Source organism: Uloborus diversus, unplaced genomic scaffold, assembly GCF_026930045.1.
Source record: "Uloborus diversus isolate 005 unplaced genomic scaffold, Udiv.v.3.1 scaffold_12, whole genome shotgun sequence".
In the NCBI taxonomy this organism is placed as follows: Eukaryota; Metazoa; Arthropoda; class Arachnida; order Araneae; family Uloboridae; genus Uloborus; species Uloborus diversus.
The window spans coordinates 11,171,535-11,196,331 of NW_026557876.1; the positions used below are offsets into that span (position 1 = coordinate 11,171,535).

General features: G+C 35.9%; 1 protein-coding gene across 1 annotated transcript in view; it reads right to left on the reverse strand.

Annotated features, from left to right (window-relative positions):
- Positions 1-671: 671 nt before the first annotated feature.
- LOC129232373 (serine/threonine-protein phosphatase 6 regulatory ankyrin repeat subunit A-like) overlaps positions 672-24,797 on the reverse strand; it is a 29,731-nt gene continuing 5,605 nt past the window's right edge. The window contains 4 exon segments of the mRNA XM_054866524.1: positions 672-1,609; positions 1,611-1,902; positions 10,403-10,482; positions 24,245-24,326. Coding sequence (XP_054722499.1) covers positions 869-1,609; positions 1,611-1,902; positions 10,403-10,482; positions 24,245-24,253 — 1,122 coding nt within the window. The 5' untranslated portion in view covers positions 24,254-24,326 and the 3' untranslated portion in view covers positions 672-868.

Genomic DNA, 24,797 nt, shown 5'->3' on the forward strand with positions numbered 1-24,797 from the left:
ATGGAATGCTGATATTGTAAGGTAATATCAATATTAGTATTTTAAGATAAATGCAATGTTGCATACGTGTTGTTATTGCAATATTGCTTTTTAATCTTCATGTAACCTTTATGCAGTAAGAAACACGTCAATATTGACGCTGTCAGTATAATATCAAGATCTGTCAAGGTTGATGCAAGAAATTTTGCTATCAGGGTTAAAACATCGTTTTAAATAAATGTATTTAAAAGTTTCAAAAATTTATTAAAGTAAAATCCTTCCCCCTCCTCCACACCCCTTAAACCCCGAAATGGGAACTCCCGCCGGGAACATTGGGTCCCGAGCATTTTGGGCGCCGGGGACTTCGTGTGCTCAGAACATCGAGAACAATGTTCCCGGCGCCCAATCTTCCTGGACCGTGATTTAGTATACTGAAATAGTATTGACTCTGTAATGGATATGTTTGTATTTCAATATCAAACAGATGAGACTTGGTGTTATTTCTTCCGAAACTAGTTTAAAAGCTACACTATTGTATGATTAAAACACGTTGTCTTGGTTATCACTAGCATATTCAATCGATATGAATGAAACATATGGAGAAGTTTTTAGCAGAGTTAATATTTTCGGCTCACTCTATTTCTTTCGTGCCAATAGGGTACAATAAAAGATTTCATCAATGGCTAGAATATTCCTTTTATTACGTGGTTGATACACACAAAGCATTTCGCACATGATGTACAAAGCTATTTGAAAGGTGTCTCAGAATAATTCACAAAAACAACAGCAGATAAAGTTCAGTCACAAGAGGTTCATACAGTTCGAGCAAAGTCCTGTGATCTTTATTTTCTCTTTCCCATCGCGAGGCACCGGAACGGAATCTCGGGGACTAGAGCTCCGCGGCCCGGGCGAAGTGCCTCAGATCGTCGTCCGCCAGGCACGCGAGGAGGACGTCGGTGCACGTGGGGGGCAGGGGCGGGCAGAGGAGGGGGAAGCAGAGCAGGAAGCGGTCCTCCAGGACCCTCCGCTCCCGGACCTCCTCCAGCCGGACGAGGAGGAGGTCGCCGAAGAGCGGGAAGTCCCGCGTCAGGAGGTCCCGGTCCGAGAGCCGCCGGATCGCCCCGTCGGAGAGGCGCCGGGCCAGGCGGGAGGGGTGTCGGCGGGCGAGGTCGCGGAGGGAGAGGCGGGACCCCTCCACCCGGGCCTCCCTCATCTCGGCCTCGTACTCGGAGAGCAGACGGACGCCGCGCTCCTCGTCATCCTTCGAGAGCCCCATCTTCTCCCAATGTATCTCGATGAACCTCCAGATGTACGTCGCCAGGAGCATCCTCGCCACATCATCTTGCCCATACCACAGGGCCCAGTACAGGGGACAGCGTCCACATCCATCTTCAGCTTGCAGACGTGCACCCCTCGACACCAAGGCTCCAGCTATCCGCGCGAGACCTATTATAGCAGCAGAGTGCAGGGGGGTGCATCCAAGACGGTCCGGCTCGTCACATCCGGGGGCGGCCTCCAGCAGTACCTCCGCCGCGGCCTCCTTCTCCGAGCACACGGCGCGATGGAGGGGCGTCCATCCCTCTTTGTCTTTCGCACTTGCGTCCCGCCCCTCCCGCGAGCAACATACGGACGACATTCACAAACCCACTCTCGGCAGCGCGATGCAGAGGGGTGCTCCTGTAATTATCCGCGACATCCGTGATGCAGTCCGCATCCACCAGCAGCTCCGCCGCGGCCTCCTTCCCACACGACAGAGCCATGTGGAGGGGCGTCTCTCCATCCATATCCCTCGCCCTCGTGTCCAGTCCTCTGTCCAGCAGCGCCCTAATTCCCTCCGTATCTCCGCTCATTGCTGCACGATGTAACGCGGTCCGCCCGTACTTTTCCGTCTCTGACGCACCTCCGTCCTCCGGCCGACGTCTCCTGGAAGAGAGAGAGATTCAGGTTCCGTTCAAACTGAAAGCGGAAGGGTTCTCGATCACTTTCCCACTCCCGTTCACATGAAATCTTATTTGAATGATCTCTGGACTAGTAAACCTCTAAACTAAAAGATAACTTAAATCTAAACATATTTAGCTTGATGCAGGTACGTCACATTTTGATTCAATGTCCTAAATTCTTACCTCATCATGAATTTTACTGGATTGAAGGTTGAGAGACAGCACACGATTTCGACCAAACTATATTTATTAAGAGTTGATTACAGTTTACACGTGCTTGAGTGGAAAAATGAAGCAAAAGTCCCTGACCGCCACAACACCGGCAGCTTTACACATTGGACAACATTCTGTTGCGTCACCAAAAGCAAAGGTAGTAAAAAATGGAACAAGGTTCATTTGCATAAACACTCGTGATTTAACGTAGTGACGTTAGTCATTAAACATGAACACAAAACATGGAGAATATTCTCTTTAAATTATCTATTTTCAGTTTCCACTATCACAATGATTTATAAGTTGAAACTAGGGTTTATACGCAGATATATTTTTCGTTTAAAGTTTGTCCCCTACGATACGATTCTGGGGCTCCTCTCTTTTAGTGTTTCATTGAATGTGTAGAACGACTCGTATACACCCTACATGAAAGTAGAAAGGTTTTAAAAATTATTTTTAAATGCATTTAATTTGTTTTTGAGGAAATGATTTGTGAAAAAGCTCGATTCATTGTTCTGAAACAGCATTTCATAAAAATGAATAAAGATGCAATGTTACTAAAAAGAACTGTAGAGCCGGATATCCGAATTCGGAAAACAAAGCGCAGGATGTCCGGAATCCGGTATCATCGCTATCCGGCGCATCCCTAGTATGCATGCTAAGAAAACTGCATCGATGAACTGTTTTCCAAATATTACGAGAACACTTCAATGTATTAGATCTTCACCTCTTTCTACCCATACCCCCTTTAAGTTTGCATTCGTCCTTCACGGCTTATGAGATCTAGAGCCGCTATATAGACAGGCCGACGCATCAGCTTCAGTTTAGCCTTTTTGGATCGGATTTTTCATTGTTGCACTACCAGGGTTACCATAACAAAGTTTCGGATTTCGCCAAATTTGCCGAAAATAATACTTTATTTAATAAACAATTCACGTGTCGCTAATAATCGCTCGCAGTGAACCACCACCAGACGCCATTACTCGCCAGAAAAGACAACCACTCAAACACTCGCTCCGATCCAGAAAGGCTGATCTTAAGCTGATGCGTCGGCTCGTATATATAGGGGCCTTAATGAGAGCTAAAAGGAGGGGGAACGTCATTGGGGCTGGAAAATACATCACGTGTAGCAAGTGGCGTGGCTATCCCATGGTTTTTTTTTATTTGGGGGGGGGGGGGTTCGGCGGGCATTTAATTTTTCACTTTATATACATACTAGCTGTACCTTCACGGCGATACCCGTGCAAAGAATTAAAAGCTTAAACTAATGCTCCATAACATTAAACTATGTCAACAGTTGCTCCGAAGCATAAAATAATCCCCCAACTCAATTACTTTACCTCACTAGAAAGTCGCCCGTCATGGTATGAGGGGTGGAAATTTGCTTAGATGTACATTTCAAAGCAGCGATTGCCTGTTTGGGGATATTTTGGTAGTTTTAAGTTTTAACCCAAACTCCAGTGGATTGACCCTTAACTCTGGAAGATAGCGGTCATTGTTGACCACTTTTACGTTTCTTCATTCTCCCGGAATGAGTCTTACCAGTCAAACAGTTAAGTGACCGGATCCAGTTCAGTCTTGTCACGATAAAGCATTTCCCTGCATGTTAAACATGACCAAAACACATTATCAAATGATCATGCCGTGGCGCGAGTTTCATTGTTTAAACACGCGCGTTATTCGACCATCGGCTATCTAAATATATAAAGGTGATGGAGTTTCTTTCTTTCTTTGTACTCGATGGACAGAAGACCCCATAGCACCTCCAGCCCTGAAACTTTGCACAAAAATTCGAACGTACCTCGGGGGTCTGCACCTCGAAGTCCGAATTCTAAATTTCGAATTAGTTTTCTAATTAATTAATTAAGCTAAAAATTCACATGTTTCGCCAAATTGGTAGTAGAAAAAGTCCCCCCCCCCACCCCCAAACATTATACATCGTTGGAAAGGTGTTCTTTTTCTGAACAAGAGAAGGTGTTTGTTCCATTTCTTTACTTCATTAGAACCGGAGACATAAGCGATTCTAATTGAGCCAATTTTCAAGACTTCTCTTTCGAGAAAAAGCACTAGGTCCACTTCATAGACAATTTAACTATAACACTAGACAATTTTCAATTACTTTCTTTTTAAACATTTTGGGAAAGTTGCCGTTGTTGCTTATGAATATTTTACTGTTATTACATTATTTTAAATTCACTGCGCGTATGTTTAATGATTTTCTTTTTAATTAGAAAGTAGCTTGGCGAATTTGGCAATGAATTATGGAGTTGCAAAACTATTTTACTTCAAATGTAATTTTGACGGAATTTTATTTATTTGGTAAATTATTTTAAATTTCAAAGGATTGTATTTTTGAAAAGTTGTACGCATTTTATTTAAAGAAAAATGATGATTTCACATCAGGGGGGTGGGGCGTCGATTTTTTATTCAACGGACTTCCTTAATTTTTTTGCAAGGGCATCGCCATGCGGGTACTGCTAGTTATTTAAATGAAGATTTGCAAAGTGATCACGTTACCATAATCCAGTCAGATTAGCAATCGATCCCTTTCAACAAAAACAAAACACCCACTCTCTGCCTCACTCAACAAAAAATCCACGTAACAAAACACGGAACATCTAGGAGGAAAGGGGAATCCCGCTCCCCAATGCATCAAAAAGAACTTCACTGTTGAAAACCTATTGTTTGAGAAAAAAGGCCACTGATTGCACTAAACCCATCCCCCTACCTTCCTCTCTGATGTAAAATTAAAAAAATCTTTACATTTTAAAATATGTCGCAAAAATACATCGATTTATACTAACTGTGCTTTAAAATGTAAAAAAAAATGATCCACCAACTCTATTGCTTGTTGGTCAACTCGCCAAGCAACCACGCCACCGTAACCCAGCAGATTAGCAAGCGAAGTGAACTCTGATCGATTGACGAGTCGAACTCTTTAACGAAAAATTAAGTTTGAACGATAATCCCGCACTCTCACATCCTCCCCCAAATAGTGCGAAATTAAACACTTTACATATAGAAAAAAAGGATAATCCACGCACATACTTTGGTACGAAATATTTGACTCCAATTGAAAGAGATCGCCAGATTCACAATTATCGAAAGCTCCCCACGAATTACTTTTTTTGGCACATAGCATCCCACCTTTCCATGGGTGCAAGTTTGGTGATGTGTTCAAGACGGAAAATATTTTCAGTCCCCCCCCCCCCCACCGCCCGCATGCGGGCTTAAGGAAAAATTTGTATGTATAAATGTTGCAGATTTTAACAATGTCAGTTTTGCAATCTGTTTGATTTAAATTTTAAGCCTTAAAATTGTAATATTTAAGTGTTTTGACATCATAAGTCCAAAAAAATCTAAAATCCGGCAATAAGGGGGGGGGTCTGGGAGCTCTCTCCCAGAAATTTTTTCAAATTGAAGTCCAAAAAGCGCTGTGGTAGGCCATTTTGGTAAAGTTCAGGGAAAGGAGGAGTTCAGGGACTCTTACATCAATTATTTCAAACTGATAGTCCCAAAATCACAATATTGGGCAACCTTCAAAAAATATTAAAGAAAGAGGGGGGGAGGGGACGCTATGGACTTTCCCAAAATCGAAGATTTAAAAACGAAATTGTAATTTAAATTTCATAACGTTTATACGCTTTTTGAATGCACTATTGAAGGGATGGAGTTCAGGAACCCTCCTTCGGCAATATTTCGAAATTGAAGTTTCAAAAACGCAATTTTAGACGATGTTGGATAATGTAAGGGGTAAAAGCGTTTGCAGCACACCACCATTAGTTTTTTGCCGATCCTAAACATTTTTGTTGTAGCAATAAAATTGCTTAGGACATAAGATTTTCACTTTTGCAACATAAATCAGTTCTGATTCAAAAGTCTACCCAAGGTAGCGCCAACAAACTAGAAAAGAAGGAAAGGTGGGGGAAGGGTAAGGCCGACTAATGATAATGAACTGTCACCATTCCCCCACAGTCTTCATTTGAAAAAGAATTTTTATAAGATAGCAGGTGGTGAAATTAGCAATAAAAAATCGCTTCAGTGAAGTAAATATATTTTTTAAACAGGGTACCTTTCCAACATTCATTAATTAAAAAAAGAAATAGGGGAACTGAATCCTAACTCCAGGCAGGGTTCCCGAATCACATCCCTCTTAAGGCACTCAAATATAGCCCAAAGTGGCGCTTTAAATATTTCAGCATCAAAGAATTTTCGGAGAACTCCCGAACCCCTTCCTCTGAGTTCACCACAAATGTCCAATGGGCTGGGGGTGCGGAATACCCCGCCTCCCTTTCATTGTGTTTACTAAACGCAGTGTAAGTTTTTGTTTAAGATTTATTTTTCTATTGAGAGAGCACCTCCCTTCCACACATCGCCAAAGACAACCCAAAGTTTTAAGACTTCAATTTCCAAAATGTTTCGAGAAAGACCCCTGAATTCCCTAACTCTTAACTCACTCAAAAATAGCCAAAATAGCATTTCAATACTTCGGGGAGAGAGACCCCCCCCCCCCCCCCGCGAACTCTTTCCTCTATGTTCACTAAATTTTACTTAAATTTGCGGTTTCCCCTTTTCATCACCGAAGATTTAAGAATTTAAATTCTAAAACGTATTGAGAGAAAGCCTTCGAATTCCCTCTTCTTAAGTCTTCCAAAGATTACCTAAAGCTGAGTTCTGAATGCTTCAGCTTTGAATATTTTTTGGGAAAGGAGAACCCCGAACCCCAAGACGGTCCAAAGTTGCGCTTTTAAGACTCCAGTTTCGGAATTTCGCCTAAAGAGAGCCCCCTCCCTCCCTCTTGACATTGCCAAAGACAGCCTAACAGATTTAAGACTTCAATTACAAACACTTTTCGGGAGAGGGTCGCAAATGCCCTTTAACTTAAGGCATTTAAGTATAGCCTCAAATAGTTTTTAATACATCAGCTACAAAACATTTTCATGTTAGAACACCAAAACCATCTCTCATAAATTCACCAAAGATCGCCTAAATTAGTGTTTTTAAGACTCCAGTCTTCGATTCTTTTTTAAAACCCACTTTTACATCATTAGAGACAGCCTAAAACTTTTTGACTTTTAAATTTTTAAGAGTTTGCAGTGGAGAAATATCGAACCACTCCTAGCTTCAAAAATATTTTCAATTCAGTTTTTCGATATTTTATACTGTAACCCGTGAGTAACACCCCCCCCCCCCTCCTTAGATTGTCCAAGATATCAACGTTTTAAGACCTCAGTATCGTGGGTTAATTTGCGCACAGATTATTACCCTCTTTGCAAGAGCAGCGTTTTTTCGCAAACTCGTGCGCTGCCGTTATTTTTCTCCTTTCCTTTCTCTCCCCCCCCCCACACCCATATTTCCATTCTAGCGAGTGTTCGATTCAACGACATTAGAATTTAGTGATACCTCAAGTCTTTGTCAAAAATGCAGGAACGGTTTGCCCATCGGTGTTTCCAATCAGCTTGAAATCCCCCCCCCCCAAATATTTCCAAAATTCCCATTTTCATTAAAATCTTCAAAATCCTTGATAGTTTCTGTTTTACCTGGTATGTGGACGCCCTTTGCTGAGGCGAAAATATTTCATCTTGTCAGCAATCACTCTCAAACGGTGATGCAGATTCACCTCTTAAGACATTTTAAGAGCGTACATAATTTTCATTTATGCGTGTAAAGTTTGCAAAAAAAAAAAAAAAACACAAATGAAAAAAACGAAAGGATGCTCGAAAATAGCATGAGAAAAGGCTAAATTTTCAATTAGAGCCGATTGCTTTGAAAAATCAGGGAGAATAGCGAGCAACTCCTCGGCCTGCAATAAAGTGAGTTGGAAATAACAAAGCTATACCTAAAAAAAGTCAAACGGCGCGAGCCGAAAAGCCACTCCTCCAAAAGCACGTTGCAAACAAAACAAGCACATGGCGGAAAACCGAGAGAATGTCGATGTAAATTCGTGGTTATGGAACGGTCCAGTAATATTAAAGCATATTTTTCAAACACTCAATTTTTCTTTTTTCATTAAAAATTAAAAGAAAGTCATTGAATTTCTTTCCGTCCCGACCTCCGTCTCGGAAATTTTGTCAAGACGGAAATCCGTCCTGAGACGGAAGGTCTTGCACCCATGCACCTTTCTCATGTGGCCATTGAAGTACCAAATACCGTTAACAAATTAGTCGTCCGTATTCATGCTATACTTGTTAAAAGTTATGTTGGGATACTTCAAGTTTCTTGGGTTCTTGGCAAGATTTAAAATGCTACAAACTTTTTGGGGATTCCTTGCGTAATGCTCCCTCTCCCTAATTTTGAAAAAGAACCGTGTGTATTCAGTCACCAATTTTCGTCAAAGAGAAATTGTCACCAAATGCTGAACTTTTCTCTGTGATCCTAAAGTGATGCTAAAAGTTTTGACCCGAAATATTTCCCTAGTAAGTAATCTTGTCTAAAAGTTTGCGTAATTTACTTGGCGGAATTTTTATCATATCAACAAAAGCTTCACTTCTTTGCAACTAAAGGAATCAGCAAAAAAAAAAAAAAAAAAAAGAAACTAAATTTGTTTTGCACTTTTGGGAACGTTAAATCGAATATCGAGATTTTAGCACAGCCGACAAATTTCAGACCATAATCGCTTTATTCTGGTTATGTTGCTAAAGTCGAAAAACATTAATGTTTAGTCTTTGGCGCAAAGGATAGCGACAGTTGAAAAGATGGCCGTTTAGTAATTGAAATTTTCCTGCAAAACTTTTGGCGAAATCTATTGTCGATGGTATATTAAATGAGTGTTTGATCCGCCCAAATCTCTACATAGTATAAAATGAAGTCTCCAAAAAGCGTCTGTTTGTTTGAACTCGCAAAACTCGGGAACTACCCGGCCAATCTTGCTGAAATTTTCACAAATTTTTTCTTTAAGTCCTGAGAAAGTTTGCAGACCAGTTCGAAAACAATTCGATGTATACTTAGTTCTTTTTTTATTCCAATTTAGGCCCAATTTTCACATAAATTCCCGAAAATGGGGGTGAAAAATTACTCGCAAATAGTAATATTATATATCGTTGGAAAGGGAAGAATTTTCCACGTTCTACGCAATTTATTTCAATGCTCTAACTTAATTGCGACGGGAGTTTTTTACAATTTTAGCTCGAAGATTTTTAGGCTTAGCTGAAATTTAGGCACTACTTTCTTCATTAAATAAATCAATAAAAAGTGAAGAAATTGTCCCACAGCTTTCTTTTTGACGCCATTGGAAAAAGCGACCTTTTTTACTCCAGATCTAGCTCGACCTACGGTCGAAAAAATACGCTTTTATCTCGAAAGGAAAAAAAAGTTACAAGCCTTTTTAAATCAAGTTAAAGAAATCTCGATTCCATTCAAATTGTGAATAATTTTCTTTCATATTTTAATTCCTTAAACTTATTTTATTTTGTGTTTCCATGGTTACGCATTTCAAATCCATCTCTCTAGATTTAATTTCTTAAAAGTATTTTAATATCTCTCGTCATTGTTTGGAAGGGAAATCATGATGTTTTTTAAATTTATTTTTTACGCCTGATGGTTGAATATACGTCACTTGACAGAATTTTTATTCTTAAGGTGGACCGGGCAAAGTCAGGCAACGCAGCTAGTAAATATTAAAATCCATTTAATTGCATTAGAAATTCGATTAAAATTTTAAAATAATCAGCCAACCACATTTATCTCTTTCCAAACTCATCAAGCGATCACGTTACCGTTACCCGGCACGCATTCAAAGAACTTGGGAAAGTAATGATGCAGTGGCTAATAAACATTTTTTTTTTAATTTTACAAAACGATGTTTCCGTGTTTTACTTTAAAAAACATAGCACTTCAGCGACTATTCGTTTTGAACAAGGAACAGATTAAAAGCCTGGATATTCACCGTGGGGTGCAAAATTGTCAGTTTATGATTTGATTTATAAGAAAACCCTAAATATTCACATGGAAAGCAAATATGAAATTTACGCAAGACTGGCTTCGACAGGGAGTGGAGATGAAACAATAAATAACAATTTGGATTGAGGAAAGCCTTTGAAATTTCTAAACCGTCTGATGATTAAACTAATTAATCCATTAGAATGTGACACATAAATTGACAAAAAATTCAATTTTTCCTCAAACTTCCTTTTTTTTTTTTTTTTTGCTGTAACCACCACTTTAAAATTTCCATAATTTTTACATCTCCAAATGTGACACAATAGGGAAGACATCCCTTCCCGTTTTGAATGAACGACAGCACAATGTCACTTCATCCACGGACAACTTACTTGGGAGGTTGTCCTTCGCCATCTTGGGATTGACGCTTGGACGTCGATGGCAGCTCCCCATCTGCTCCACGACCACTCCCCTGAAACAGAGCAAACACAGGGTTCTTAGGATGGACAGCGGAATCGTGACTCGCTAACACATCAAACAGTAATCCAAAAGACAGCCGAAAAGGATGGTTCCTTTTTCCAGTGACGATTTTACAAAAAAAAAAAAAAAAAGTCGAAGGCAGAGAGCAGTCCTTTTTACTTAAAGAGTTTACTTTCAAAACGGATTATATCCTGTTTTATAATTTTTTGGAAAAAAAAGAAAAAACACGTTTTACACAGAAACACTAACTGTTTGAATTTCGAATTTCCCACAATGTTTTGGCTATTCGCAACAAGTGACTATTGCCATAAGTCTAGGAATTTTTCCTTCATTTCATCAGACCTAATTTACCAATTTTGTTTTGAACTACAAATCAGAATACTTGGTGATGTTCTGCAACGTAAAATCATTAAACCAAAATTGTTCTGCAAGTACTTCAAGCGTTGTATACACAAGAAACCAACCTGACTTTTTCCACAAATCGGGTGCCCTAAATCAAAATCGTTTTATACAGGAGGTTTTCTTTCTTTTATTTTTCAGTTTTTTAAAACTCTACGGTTGCTATGCATTTATGTGGAACCTTAACTGATTGAGACTCTAATAAAATATTTTATATGCCTTCTAAAACGCACAGAAAGAGCAAAGATACAAAAATCCGAACCTAGGCGTCGAACCACACTTTTTTGGTTCATTTTACATAGCATGAAGGAGCAATTAAAATAACGTTAATAAATAAACAAAATAACTAAAATAATAAATACATTGAGCCAAATTAGGGCAGCACATAAAAAAACACTTCAAAACTTTCTAAATATAATTGAAATATTTTCAGGATGTAAGAGGGTTAAAATCTCAAACAAGACACGCAATTTTCGGCAATGGACGTGCTTCAATGTTGGCATGTTTCCAAAACATACTTTAATGGAGGAAATTGCAGTGGATGAAGATCGATTGGAAAAAATAAGGGAAAGGGGAACCAAAAACGCTAGAAAAATCAGGATCTTTTCAGATTTAGAATAATATGATATTTCTGCAGAAACTGCGGATGTCAGCAGAAATTTCACAGAAATTTTGTCTAAGTTTTCCTCACACATTTGAACAGAATTGTTCTGCAGCTCAGGCATCTGTTCTGCGACGCATGTCGCAAATTTTATATTATTCTGCATTGGGGGTTTGAATATATTCTTCTGGTATAAAACAGTATAGATATCATCTCTTTTGCAAAAAAAAAAAAAAAAAAACACGCATTTTGTTTAGAAATAACTTTAAAATTGAAACAAAAAATGTTCAACATTTTTTAATACATATATATATATTTTTACTCTACTTTACTCCTTCCTACTTTATTCTTTTGACTGAACATTAAAAAAAAAAAGGACCTTCAATCCAATTAAGTATGACCAACCACCCAAGCCCATTCAAATAAAAACGTTGTAAGTATTAATAGAGATCACAACTTTTATCAGAACTAATCACAATTTTTATCAAAACTTATCTCAATAGTGGTATTCATTATGTAGTATTAATTTAGTAATCATAATTTAAGGTAGCACTTGCTTAACATCTTGTTACAAATCATAGTAATTGTTTCTATGATTAATTTGATGCAGTCTGGCTAATTTTGGCGGTTGTTCCATCAATTTTCATCTGAAATTATCGTAGTTGCTTAACCTGTAAATAGTTTCTTGTAATGAGTATACAACCCCCTAACATTCGAATGATGTATATGGTCCCCTGATCAGATTTCTGAAGGGAATAAAAAGAAAATACTGGTAGAACGCAATCGAAATTTCTCAATGGAATATTGTGGAAACTTTGAGGATTTATAAATAGCCATGGCGGCGGGTTCAAAGAAAGTCTTGACTGAGCTGTGCGATGGAGAGTGTGTAGTGTATTAGCTGTTTTGCGAAGCCTTTGCGCTGTGTTTTTTGCATATTTCGATGTGAATACGTGTGTTACCACTGGCTTTATGGTGTTAGTTGACATTTGCCTAATTGCTGAGAATAATTTAGCAGTTGTTAACTACATTTCCTGTATATAATTGTAAATAAATCTCCTGTGTTTTTCTCAAGAACTGTGTTGTCATTTAAGAATTTCTTGAAGTGGCTGGACTGGTAACAATATAAGAGCCTTGCACAAGGTGCAAGTTACTGCAATCTCCTAATATCACGCTTGATTGGAAATGCTCAGTCGGTGCTTTGCTTCGCCATTTTATTTGTGAACTACTTTTGAATTGGAAGCAGCAAATTTAAATTTGGATATGTGCCTTTTTGATATGAAAGTGAATGGAGTGGGTACCGGCAAATAAGGGATAAGTTCCACTTTTCTGCAGAGGACCTGGCGAGAAATAAGGGGATGGATATACACCGTTTAGGTGATAAAAACAATTATGGCCTATTACAACAGTAGATACAAACCACTTCGAGAAGAAAAATTAATAGTTCTGAAAACGGAAAAAAAAAAACTTTTTTTTTCCAAAAGTGGATATAATCCGTAATGAAAGTAAACTTCCCACTTTATCTAATATATAGAAAAAAAAAGGTATTGGTTCGTGCAAATTTTCAAACTATGACAGATTCAAACGTTTTGAGGTGTGCCGAGTCCATTTCGACCACTTTTCAAAATGTCTGTCTGTCTCTTTGTGAGTGTGTTCGTGTGTCTGTATGTGTGTGTCGCATTTTTGTGGCCGGCCGTTCTACAGCAAAAACTACCGTATGAAATTGAACCAAATTTGATACCCCTATGTAAATTTGTGCCCATTAGTTTTTGGCGCGAATGAATCCAAGGGGGATGGATCAACCCGGAATGTTTCTTGAGTTATGAGTTTCTGCTAGAATGTCGTACTATTGGGTACGATTGGGTATAGATTGTCGTACACGATCTGTTCCTCAGAGGATCGTTCATTCTTTTGATCCGCTCATTTGAACGACTTCATTCATTTAAAAAACTGGCTGGTGATCTCTGAACGACATACTCACATACAGTTGAAATGTTTCATAGGATCAGTAATATTCTTTGAAGGAAAAATAACTAAATTTATCTGAAAGTAAGAAATAATGGCTGTGAAAAATGAATAAAAGAAAGCTTTATTCAGGTTTTGATGCAAAAAAGCAATTACAGTTGATTTTGTCAGACACTTCTCAGTTGCTGAACGGTAAGATTTGTTTCCCATTCCAAAAATCACAGATTCCATTTCCGCATGTCAAAAAATTAAAATATTAAATATTTCCAGCTACAGCACTGCATATATGATTACAGTGTTATCAATAGACCATGCCATGAAAAAAGTAACAACAAATATACCGGTAGCTCAGCCGGCGGGTTTCGGTTTTGGACTCTACGAAACTGGTTTAGGACAGGACAGGTGGTTTTTACCGTCCAAAAGTGTTCTAAAACTATCAAAAGTATACTAAAGCTAGAGGGGTAATTTAATCAATCAGTAGTTGATGCAATATTCGGAATGCATAAATAAGTTGTAATTAATGAGTACTTAATAATATTTTTCCTCGAAATGTTCATTAAAAAATATTTAGCTTAAAAAAAATTGCCAATAACTCTATTACATAAAAACTACCTTTCGTAACATTTGGTATAGTAATGAAAGGAAATTCCAAACACCACCTAGACAAATAACTCATTTCAGTTCCATACATAACTCAAAGGAATGTTGTAAAATGTGCAATATTTAGGCACGGAGAAAGAAAAAAGCTTAATTTTTTTGATGGTTTCTGCATGTAAGTTTTACATGATGTTTTAACGAAAATTCTTTTTAAATCTTTGTCGATTAGAGAACAATAAATTGATGTTTAAATAGATGCACTAAAATTTTAAGAATTCTTTTTTAAATTCATATTTTCAATGTAATACATTCTGTAACTACATATTAAAAAACTATGGTAGTTTCACAATTTTTTGAAACAAATTATTGGCCTTTTCCTAAAGCAGTTAGGCGGTAATTCAGTTTTAAATCCTGAAATGGCACCATAGCCAAGAGAAGAAAATCTTCACAAAGCTGTGCCAAAACTTTCAAATATATTTGTATTTTTCCTCCCTTCAGTTCCAAATTGTCACTTATTGCATTTTAGTCATTTATTGCACTAGATTTTGAACATTTTCATTTTCACATGCATAAAAATGTCGATAAATTTGGTTACTATTTTATTGGGGGAAAAAACCATGCGTACCAGGGTTGGCCGGATTGAACCCAATTGGGTTGTACCCAATGGGTTTTTATGAAACTTTTTTACTTTTACAACAGGGTTGGCAAGGTTTTGGACACTACGGTAAAAACCCTGGTTTTTACCGTCCTGTCCAAAACCCTTGTGTCCAAAACTGTATTTTTAGAAAAACTGCATTCTGTGAGAAAAGCATCAAAAAACAGAATAAAAGGAATCGAATTAATTTTTTGTATTGAACATTTATTCAATGGAGAACATTCAACTTATTTATGCAGGTGATTTGAATCTAGAGTCACTGAAGTTGAATTCTTGATCAAAATTTAAATTTCTTCGCATTAGGTTTTTTTTTTTTTTTGATAATAGCAACCAAATTTCCCTATGTTTATATGCATGTGTGCAAATTAAAGCAGGGTTGGCAAGTTTTTTATCATCCTGTTCAAAGCCCTTGTGTCCGAAAGTGTCTAAAACTATTTCTTGAGAAACTATATTTTGTGAGAAAATATGAAAAACAGAACAAAATGAGTAAAAAATATATTTTTGACTATTTAATATATTTATTCAATGTGAACATTCAAGTATAAATATATATGTAGTTTATTTATGCAGCTGATTTTAATTTAATTATGTAGAAATTAAATTCTTCATTAAAAATTTCAATTTGTATGCAGGAGTTTTTTTTTTTTCCTCCACAAACCAAATTTTTCGACATTTATGCATGTGTGCAAACAAAAGTGTTCAAAATACAGTGCAATATTTGACTTAAATGCAGTAAGTTACAATTTGTTGTTTCAGAATGTATTAAAAAATATGAACTAAAAAAAAGAATAACACAAGTTTTACAATATTAGTGTTTAATCATCAATTTCTTGTTCTTTAATCTATGATTTAAAAAATAATTTTCGTTAAAACGTGATGTAAAACTCATTTGCAAAAATCATTTAAAAAATTAAGCTTTTTTTTTTCACCTAAATATAGCACATTTAATAATATTCCTTTCAATTACAAATGGAACTGGAATTAGTTGTCTTGGTAGTGGTAGTGTTGTGAATTTCCTCTCATAACTCTACCAACTGTTACATAAAGAAGTTTTTATGTAGTAGTTATTTCCAATTTTTTAAGTAAAATATTTTTTTAAATAACATTTTAGAAAAAAATATTATAAAAAACTCATTAATTAAACCTCGGTCCTTTACATCCCTTTAACTTTATCATAGTTTTGGACAGTTTTAGACAGTTTTGGACGGTAAAAACCACCTGTCCTCCCCTAAACCAGTTTTAGACAGTCCAAAACCTTCTTTTTCATTTTTTCTTCACCATAGACAATGGACATAAAAAATGAATTTTGAACTTTAATAGCATTTCTTAACTCTTAACGGCATTAAAAAATACTTCAAAGATTTCAAGAAATATATTTAACTTTTTTCTTTAACTGGTCAATAAATAACTCAAATTATCTTGACTAAGTCCTGTCACGTCTGATTTACTCAATATTCGTAGATTGTACAGAGGAAACTACTCTAGCTTAAAGGCTTTCATGTGAACTATTTTCTGCAAACCAACACGTCACAAATCTCGAATAAACACAAGGTACATTTTTAGAAATTAACAGGTTTTTCAAACGGTCGGACAGAAAACAAAATAGGATGTACAGTATTTTCATTATCTTACGAAAAAGTTTAATATTTCTTACTCTGTACACAGAAATAGAAAAACAGGCAACATAAAAGCTGTAATTCAGTAAAAAGAGATTTCAACTACTTGAGATTCTACAGTAGTTTTGCATAACAGAATGAAATACAATAAAGTAAAATGAAAAAAAAAAAAAAAAAAAAGGTAATTAAAAACGGGCAATAGACTTGAGAAGTAACTTTCCCTTAACTGTTGGTAATCATGGAAATTAAAAAATCGGAAACTTCACCATTCTCGGGTTTTGTCGTCTTTTGTACTTTTCTTTAGAAAAACGCTGAATTTTAACTAGTTTTCCAGCTTTTTTTTACCCCCAGACAATTTTTGCACTTTGTCCATATACTTATGCTACAATATGCTACAAGTACCCCACTTTTTCCCTAAAAAAAGATTAAAAAAAACCCCACATTTCTTTTAAAAACCCAGCTTTAGTTGGGTTTTTTGGGTTTTATTTAAAAAAAACCCAAAAAACCCTAAATCCATGGTTTTTTTTTAAAAAAACCCCGGGTTTTTGCCAACCCTGGTGCGTACAAATTGAAATTTTTAATGAAGAATTCATGTCCCTCGTAACTAGATTAGAATCATCTATAAGTATCAATAGGTAATAATATAAGTATCAATAAGTTACGTATATATTTAAACTTGAATGTACCCCCCCCCCCCCTCCAATGAACAACTCTGTCAGCCGGAGTACCAGATAACTTAATTACAAAAAAAGAAAGACTTACCAAAAAATATTCCACAGTACAGATGAGAACAGAAAATAAGTGCAACTTTTTGTTAATGGGGAACAACATTACACAGTAATAATCAGTAAAAAAAAGAAGCACAATCAATACAAATGATAGGGATGTTATAGAAAACAAAAGGTTTGCCAGAAAAGTGATAAAAGATATTTTTAGAAATAAATTTGGCGACAGAAAGCGTGAGGAAAATTTTAGCAGGTGCGTGGGACAGGAAGTCCAATGTCCAAATATTTTGCTCGTAGCCCAAACAAGTTTCATAAAACATTACTGATGGATGCATTGGAAAACTGAAAATGAACCCTGCGAAGATTAAAGAAAAATGACAAATAAAGCCGAAAGTAAAAAAGTTTGAATGAATATATTGTACTGCAAACGGAGAAAAAGGAAATTCGAGGTTCATTGCGAGTTAAAAATTTGAAGACGAATGCAATAACTACAGACGTACCGAGTACTCGGCCTACTCGGCCAATAAGCAGTTGTAAAAAATTGAATATTGTTCAAAGAAGATTTTACAATTAATAAAAAAGTGCAAGCATATAATATACTGTAATCATTTACAATTCAAATTTAAAAGTGAAATTCAAATTTTGAGAATAATGAAGTTTGTTATGCTTTTTTATATTATTAAATGGTTTTTTGAAGCATAAAAATACCTTTTCTTAAAAAAAAAAAAAAAAAAAAACGATGTTAAAAACACAAATGTGCAGGAACACTGCAGACACGTGTTTTGGCATTACAAGGAATGCTTTTTCAATGCACAAAATGGGAGCTGATGGATTTAAAGACATCGTACAAAAGTCGGATTGCTTTACATTCATTAGCTCACATTTTATGCACTGAAAAAGATGTTCCTTATGGTGCAGAAACACGTGTCTGCAGTGCTCCTGCACATTTGTGCTTTTAACGTTGTTCCATTTGCTTTTGAAAAGTATTTACGTTTAGCGAACTAGAAGTATAGATCGATATAATTTGTTTTAATTCTAACTTGATTAATCCTACCTTTTATGTATTTGTTTATTTTTAGTTTAAAAAATAACTTATTTGTAAAATTATTCACTGAAAAACAAACCTAAACAAATATTCTGCTCCTCAATATTCTTTGGGTGTTCCTTGTAGATTTCAAGGTGCTGAAAAAGAATATGTTTGCGAAAGTTTTCCATCACCCTCCAATTTTAAGAAATTTAATTTATAAGTTTTGAATTATTTATGCTATCTTATGGCAGTTAAAAGCATGCTATATGTTTCCTTCATATGTATTTGATTCATAGACACATATTTTTTACTCCTTTTTAAAAAAAAGGAAGTATTGTATTCGCGAAAAAAATTTCACCCAAAAAATTGCCCTAATTTCAATTTTGCTCACCCCCAAATGAATGTTGAGTTTTTTTTTCAACCCGACCACACGTGGATATGTGTCTAGGAACGTACAGACACCCGAAATATCCATTTTGACGATCCCCGATTTAATTACAACAAGTTTTCTCGTGACGTCTGTATGAACGTATGTATCTCACATAACTCAAAAACGGAATGTCCTAGAAATGTTAAAATTTGGTACATAGAGTCCTAGTGAAGTCTAGTTGTGCTCCTTCCTTTTTGGTTGCATTTGTATGCTTCAAAGGGGGTCTTTTGCCCCTTTTTGGGGGGAAATGTTAATTTCCCTCCAAGGAATTGTTTATTTCGCTGTAAACTCACGTGGTGTTATAATTTGGCGGACACTTGGCAATATATCGCCAGCCTTTTGGTCGCCAACTTGGCGACAAATTTGGCGATTTTAAAAAAAAATTTTTTTTTTTTTAAATCTGGTTTCAATTTGGCCACTGTTGGTGATATTTAGAGGGTAAACTATTGAATCATAATAAAACTGCCAAAAATGAGAAAATGACATTAAATTGGAGTAAAAGGAAGTCATGTGATGCACACATCAGCTGGTTTTACTCATTAGTGCGAAGAACATGTAACAAGAGAGTAGAAACCGAATTCACTCTGATCAAGTTTTATCTACGAGCAGAAGGAGCTAGGCGCTTCGTATCATTCTGGTTTCACGCAAGATCGCAGTTGTTGAAGTTTTCTTTGGGCGCCTGGAAATTGCACTGCCATCGGTCCCCGTAGCTTATTCTTGCACAATGAAAGCACCCCGCGAAAATATGAAGATATCGATTCATGAAATGGACTACTCACATCACAATTGGAGCATGTGGGCAGTTTTTTAAAAGTTATTACCGTTCTCATTGGTCTGCAACTCGATGATGCAATATACTGCTACTTTCTGCGTGAGTGTGGAACAGCAGGGCAATACATGGACATTATATTGAAAAAGAAATGGCCAGAGCACAAACAATGTATTGCAGGTGAGGAAAAAAAATGCAAAACGTTTCTCTGATCGATTAAAAAAAAAAATATTCCCCACCTTTACGCATAAAGTTGGGATTGATGAAGAATTTCGTTAAATCAACGGATAAAAAGGGTGTGGATTTCAATATTTGCAGGAACAGTTCCCATTGCTCATGTATGCAAAAATTAAGGAAGCTATTTTCACTGAACCAGATTATGAGGGACCAAATTTTTGAAGCTGGTTTAAGTGATTTAGGAAAGGAAAAACAGCAGTGACTGATTTTAAAAATGTTTTGAGACAGTTCTTAGGATATAATAAAAGTCCCAATTGAAGGGTTCGGGCGTAAAAAGTGGTATCTGACAAAATTGTAAAAATCGAGTCTTTTGGTGAAGACAATGGTATGTGGTCGTATAAACTGAAATCTTATGCAGTGTTGATGTTTCCCTCATAAATGGCGACACAAAGTAATTTCTGCTATGTGGCATCGCGTTCAAGTAAATGGTGGTAAGTGGTAAAAATGGCGGGTAGTGAACGCTTGACCCGCACTTCTGGTGGCAATGGTGTGAAATCTCGGCTAAGTGTAGCGGAAGTGATTCTGATGACTCCGATAAAGACTCGGAGTACACCCCCAGTGATGATGGATCTAAAGTTAAGGTAGGAATGATTATTGTTTTAGGTATTTTAATATTTATGCGCAGCATGTAAACAATGTTATGTGTATTCAGATACCGTCTTTTACGTGCACTTAGAGTAAGGCTGATAAGTTATCACAATAATCCATATGAATGAAACAAGGAAAATATAGCTTCAAACAGGCTTCGCCAACACCGAAACTTTCAACCGGACCGAGGTTCTACAAAAAATAAGATATTTTGTTACGACTTCAGCATCCATCCCCTCGAAACCTTCACTGGGATATCTTTACGTGTGGGGGACGAATCGGCAGCTGAAGGGGGGGGGGGGGGACTGGTGAAATAGGAAGCTGTCTCTTGGAGATTTTTTCAGAACACAATGTCAAAGCTACGAAGTTCAGCCATTCCAGACAGTTGGCCAAAACAAAAATTGGTCTCTGGCATCAGTGTGGCTTCGCTTGCTAGCTTTAGGTACATTTAGGGAAATTGTCCGCACATTCTCACAAAGTTGGGCACACTATGCCTCCCTCCGATAGAGCTATAGTACAAAAAGATGTCAGAGCCCATTGCCAGCGTATCTATACTCCCGATGAATGAGAAAATGTCCTCAGATATGCTCAAAAGAAAACACCATTCGTTGTTTACAGAATGAACCAGAATGATTTTTTGAATTTGTCCAGCTTAAGACAATTTCAGCAACTAAAAGCATCTGAATAAATGGGTACAAGCAGTGGTTGGAAAAACTGCGTTTTTTTTTGTAGCGAACTACAACTACTTTGTTACAAATGTAGTTAACTACAACTACAACTACTTTTTTCAAAATGTAGCAACTACAAACTACTTTTGAAATGTAGTCGTTACTTCGCTACTTTTCAAAAAATAAGAGATAAAGAGCATACATACACATTAGGGCGCCCCACAAAAAACGTAAGTCCATTTTTTAAGTCGCATGTACCGTCTTATATTTTTCCTTTTATGTCAAAACAATTGTGCAAACACTTTTACAGTATTGGAACAACAATCTTTTTGAAAACTAAAACGTTTATCCACGGACATTCTCGGCAGCCAGAAAAAACAAAGGAGTTACTAAATTGGGGGTGATCGTAAGTTGATTACTCTTCTTTTTCAGTCAAGCTCTATTCAATACAAATATTGGCGAAATAGGAAAGGTAAGATGGCAAACAAACTAATGGTGTCCAACAGATAGAACGTATGGCGTCAAAATGATATGCTTGAGGTGAGCTCGTGTTTTTACGAGTCCTATTTCTCTTTGCACCCGTTGATGTACTTGTGTGAAATTCGCTCCAGTCAAATTCGCTTGAACATTGATTTTTTTAAAAAAAAGTTTATTTAAAAGTAGTTTTCATAAATCGCTACAAACTACTTTTTTTTGTATTGAACTACTCGCTACACTACTTTTTTTAAAAAGTAGTGCACTACACTACAAACTACTAAAAAATGTAGCTACTGCAGTAGCGTTGCTACTTGTAGTGCACTACTTCCAACCACTGGGTACAAGGAACACAAGGGGGGGGGGGTTAAAAATGAGGTTGTCTTAGAAGACCTCCGTAAAATAGAGATGTGGAAATAAAAGAGGAAGGCCAATGAACCTCAAAGAACTTCTCGTTCAAGATTTGGGAAAGAAGTTCAGTTCCAAGCTGCCAATTGATCAGGAAAAACCTGAACACGTCCTGTCTTAGCTTAAGTTAGATTCCATATGTATATCACACGTGTTATACAAATCTACCTTAATTAAACATTACTTAATATCAGGGTTGGCAAGTTTTTGCCGGGGGCGGAAAAAACCATGGAAAAAACCACGGTTTTACCGCCCGGCAAAAATAGGTTTTTGCCACTTTTTGCCAAAGTGGCAAAAATAGATTTTGTGTTAACAACTTACGGACAGTTTTTTTTCCTTTTATATGAAAGTAAAAGCATGAAAAGATTTTGATAAAATTTTAATTTAATTATTCTTATAGTTTAAAAAGAATTTAAGGTTTAACTTACTTTTAAAGTTATGGAGTATTTTTATTTCTAAATTTTTAAACATTAAGGTAAAATTTCAGTTTGTAACATCTAAGACAAATAATTAACTTACAATGAAAATGTAATTAGCTTGTTCATTAGAGCATTTTTTACAGAATACTAAATATGTATATAAAGTATACTTAATCAAGATACAACTATAAAATGAAAGAAATAAAAGTAATTAAAAAGCAAAATACACATTTCTTTAGATTGAAATATCACTTAAATCATCATAGTTTATACCATCTTCATCAAAACCAATTTGTTGTTTAAGCATGGCATAGCAATAAACTAGTTTCGTGAGAGAAGCAACTGACAAACGGTTTCGTATTTTTGATTGTACAAAAAAAAATTTTTTTTTTGAGAAATATCTCTCTATTGCAGCAGAACTTGCAGGACATATTTGATGAGTTGCGACTAGTATGCAGAAATCTTTAGGTATACTGTACTGCATGTAAATGCATTATTTCTTTAGTGAGGAAAAGTTAATATTTTTCTACATTTAAGTAAATATTCTGTTATTAATTAAATAGCTCAAAAATCTTAGTGGGATAAAAAAAGTGATTAATAAAATATATGTATTTATATATATATATATATATATATATATATATATATATATATATATATATATATATATATATATATATATATATATATATATATATATATATATATATATAATTAGAATTCAATCTTTTTATTAATTTACTAAGCTTATGTAAACATTCTTTGCTTTAACATTGAAGGAATTGACTCATTCTGAAAAAATTGTTTTAGCAAACATTTAAAATCTTAAGTTTTGCAATAGCAACATTTCTTTTTTATTTATTTTTCCCCTTATAAATTAGAAGTAACATGGAGCGACATAATTAAAATATTAAAGTGCATTATTTATATTATATTGTCACTATTTCTTGATTAACAATATAATGCTACTTTATTTGCAATTAGGTTTTTGCCGTTTTTTCCATTTTTGCCGTTTTTTTCCATTTTTGCCATGGTTTTTTCCATTGTCCCGGCAAAAATACCTTTTTGCCGGCAAAAAACTCAACCCTGCTTAATATTGTTTAGTTTAAAGTTTTGTTGTTATGTGTTTTGCTCAATAAAAGAATTTTTTGAAGAAAACACAATGGTATCTACATAACTTTTTTTTCTAATACGTGGATTATTTCAGATGAAAAAAAAAATTTTTAGTAGCAAAACTTTAATCAAATATTCCTGAAAGCACCTCATTTATGCACCCACTATCTTTTTAAAATTAAAACGCTTGCTAAAGCAATTTCTCGGGTTTTTCACAAGCGATATTTTTCTTTATTAAAAATGCTAGTTACCACTATTTACAACCGTGCCCTTTGAAAATTTAACTTGTTAAAAAGTTAGGATGTTCAGTGTCACTGAAATACTGGATTACTGTTGGAATCTTATTATAATATTATATCTAAGCTCAAGACATTTTTCCATAACTTTAAATAAATTTCCATGATTTTCCACGTCTGGCATTTGCTTTTTTTTCCATAGGCCGCACAAACCCTGGTTCTATTCAGTCGTTACAATTCAGGGGGCGTCAATAGACCGACAGAACTTGTTATCATTGCTCTAAGCTTATTTTATGAATGCATGCTTTTCAGTCGCCATTTCATGAATGGTCGGTCCCATGTTCGTGACACTTGACGTGCCTTTTAATTCGTGACAGCGAACGAAACACTGGCTCACGAGGATCTGGCACCACCCATTTACAACGTATGAATTTATTTCGCAGAAACATTTCATTCGAAGATTTTACAGCGCAGATCGTCGAAGTATAGCACTTCGAGGAACGAATCGAATACAAACACAAATTTGGGACGTGAAGTGGGAAAGGAATGGGAATTCGAAGTGTTTGCATTCAAACCCAAACTGTGAGGAACGATGTCGTTAAAGAAAGTACGACAAACTGAAATTCAGTTTTGAGTGCGAGTCATTTCGACGCACACAACAAAACTCAGCAGTGAAAACAAAAGTGCATTTAGAAATTCGTCGCCTTATTCTTTCTGCTCCGAGGAAGTCCGTTTGCAAAACTTTAAGAACACAACGCTGTCGCAAAACATTCATGGAATTTAGTTTCATTTCGGGAGAGTAATAACAAAACACACACAGTCTCACTTACCGAGTTCATTTCGACTTCAGTTTTACTTTTTTTGACTTTCGTGAAAGTACTCGATTTCTTTCTTTTTCCTTTTGAGGATATCCTGAAAATAAAAACAAATGAAACATTATAAATATGAACATATTTTTCGATTGAAGACTTAAGACTTAAAAACAAGGGATTTATATCATTTATTAACATGAACACCAAGGAATCCCCCCCCCCCAGCCCTGCCTCAATTATTTGTTCTCACTAGTGATGCGACTAGTGATTTGGCCGAACACAGAATACCAAACATTTGGCCACCATACTTTACAAATGTTTCCTTGTTTTTGTCTAAAAACAGTACAATGTACATAATTAAAGGTTTGAAAAAAATGATTTTCAGCATATTTTTTTAAAAAAGTATAACATTTTAAACATTAAAAGAATTTGGCCAAAAAACTACTGAAATGCAGAATATGCAATTAAACTCTAATTTTACATTTTTTTAAATCGGGTACAGTGTATCTGCTCAACAACAGTTCTTAAAAATCATATTTCTTCAAAAAAAAAGGAATTTCTCTTCTGTTAG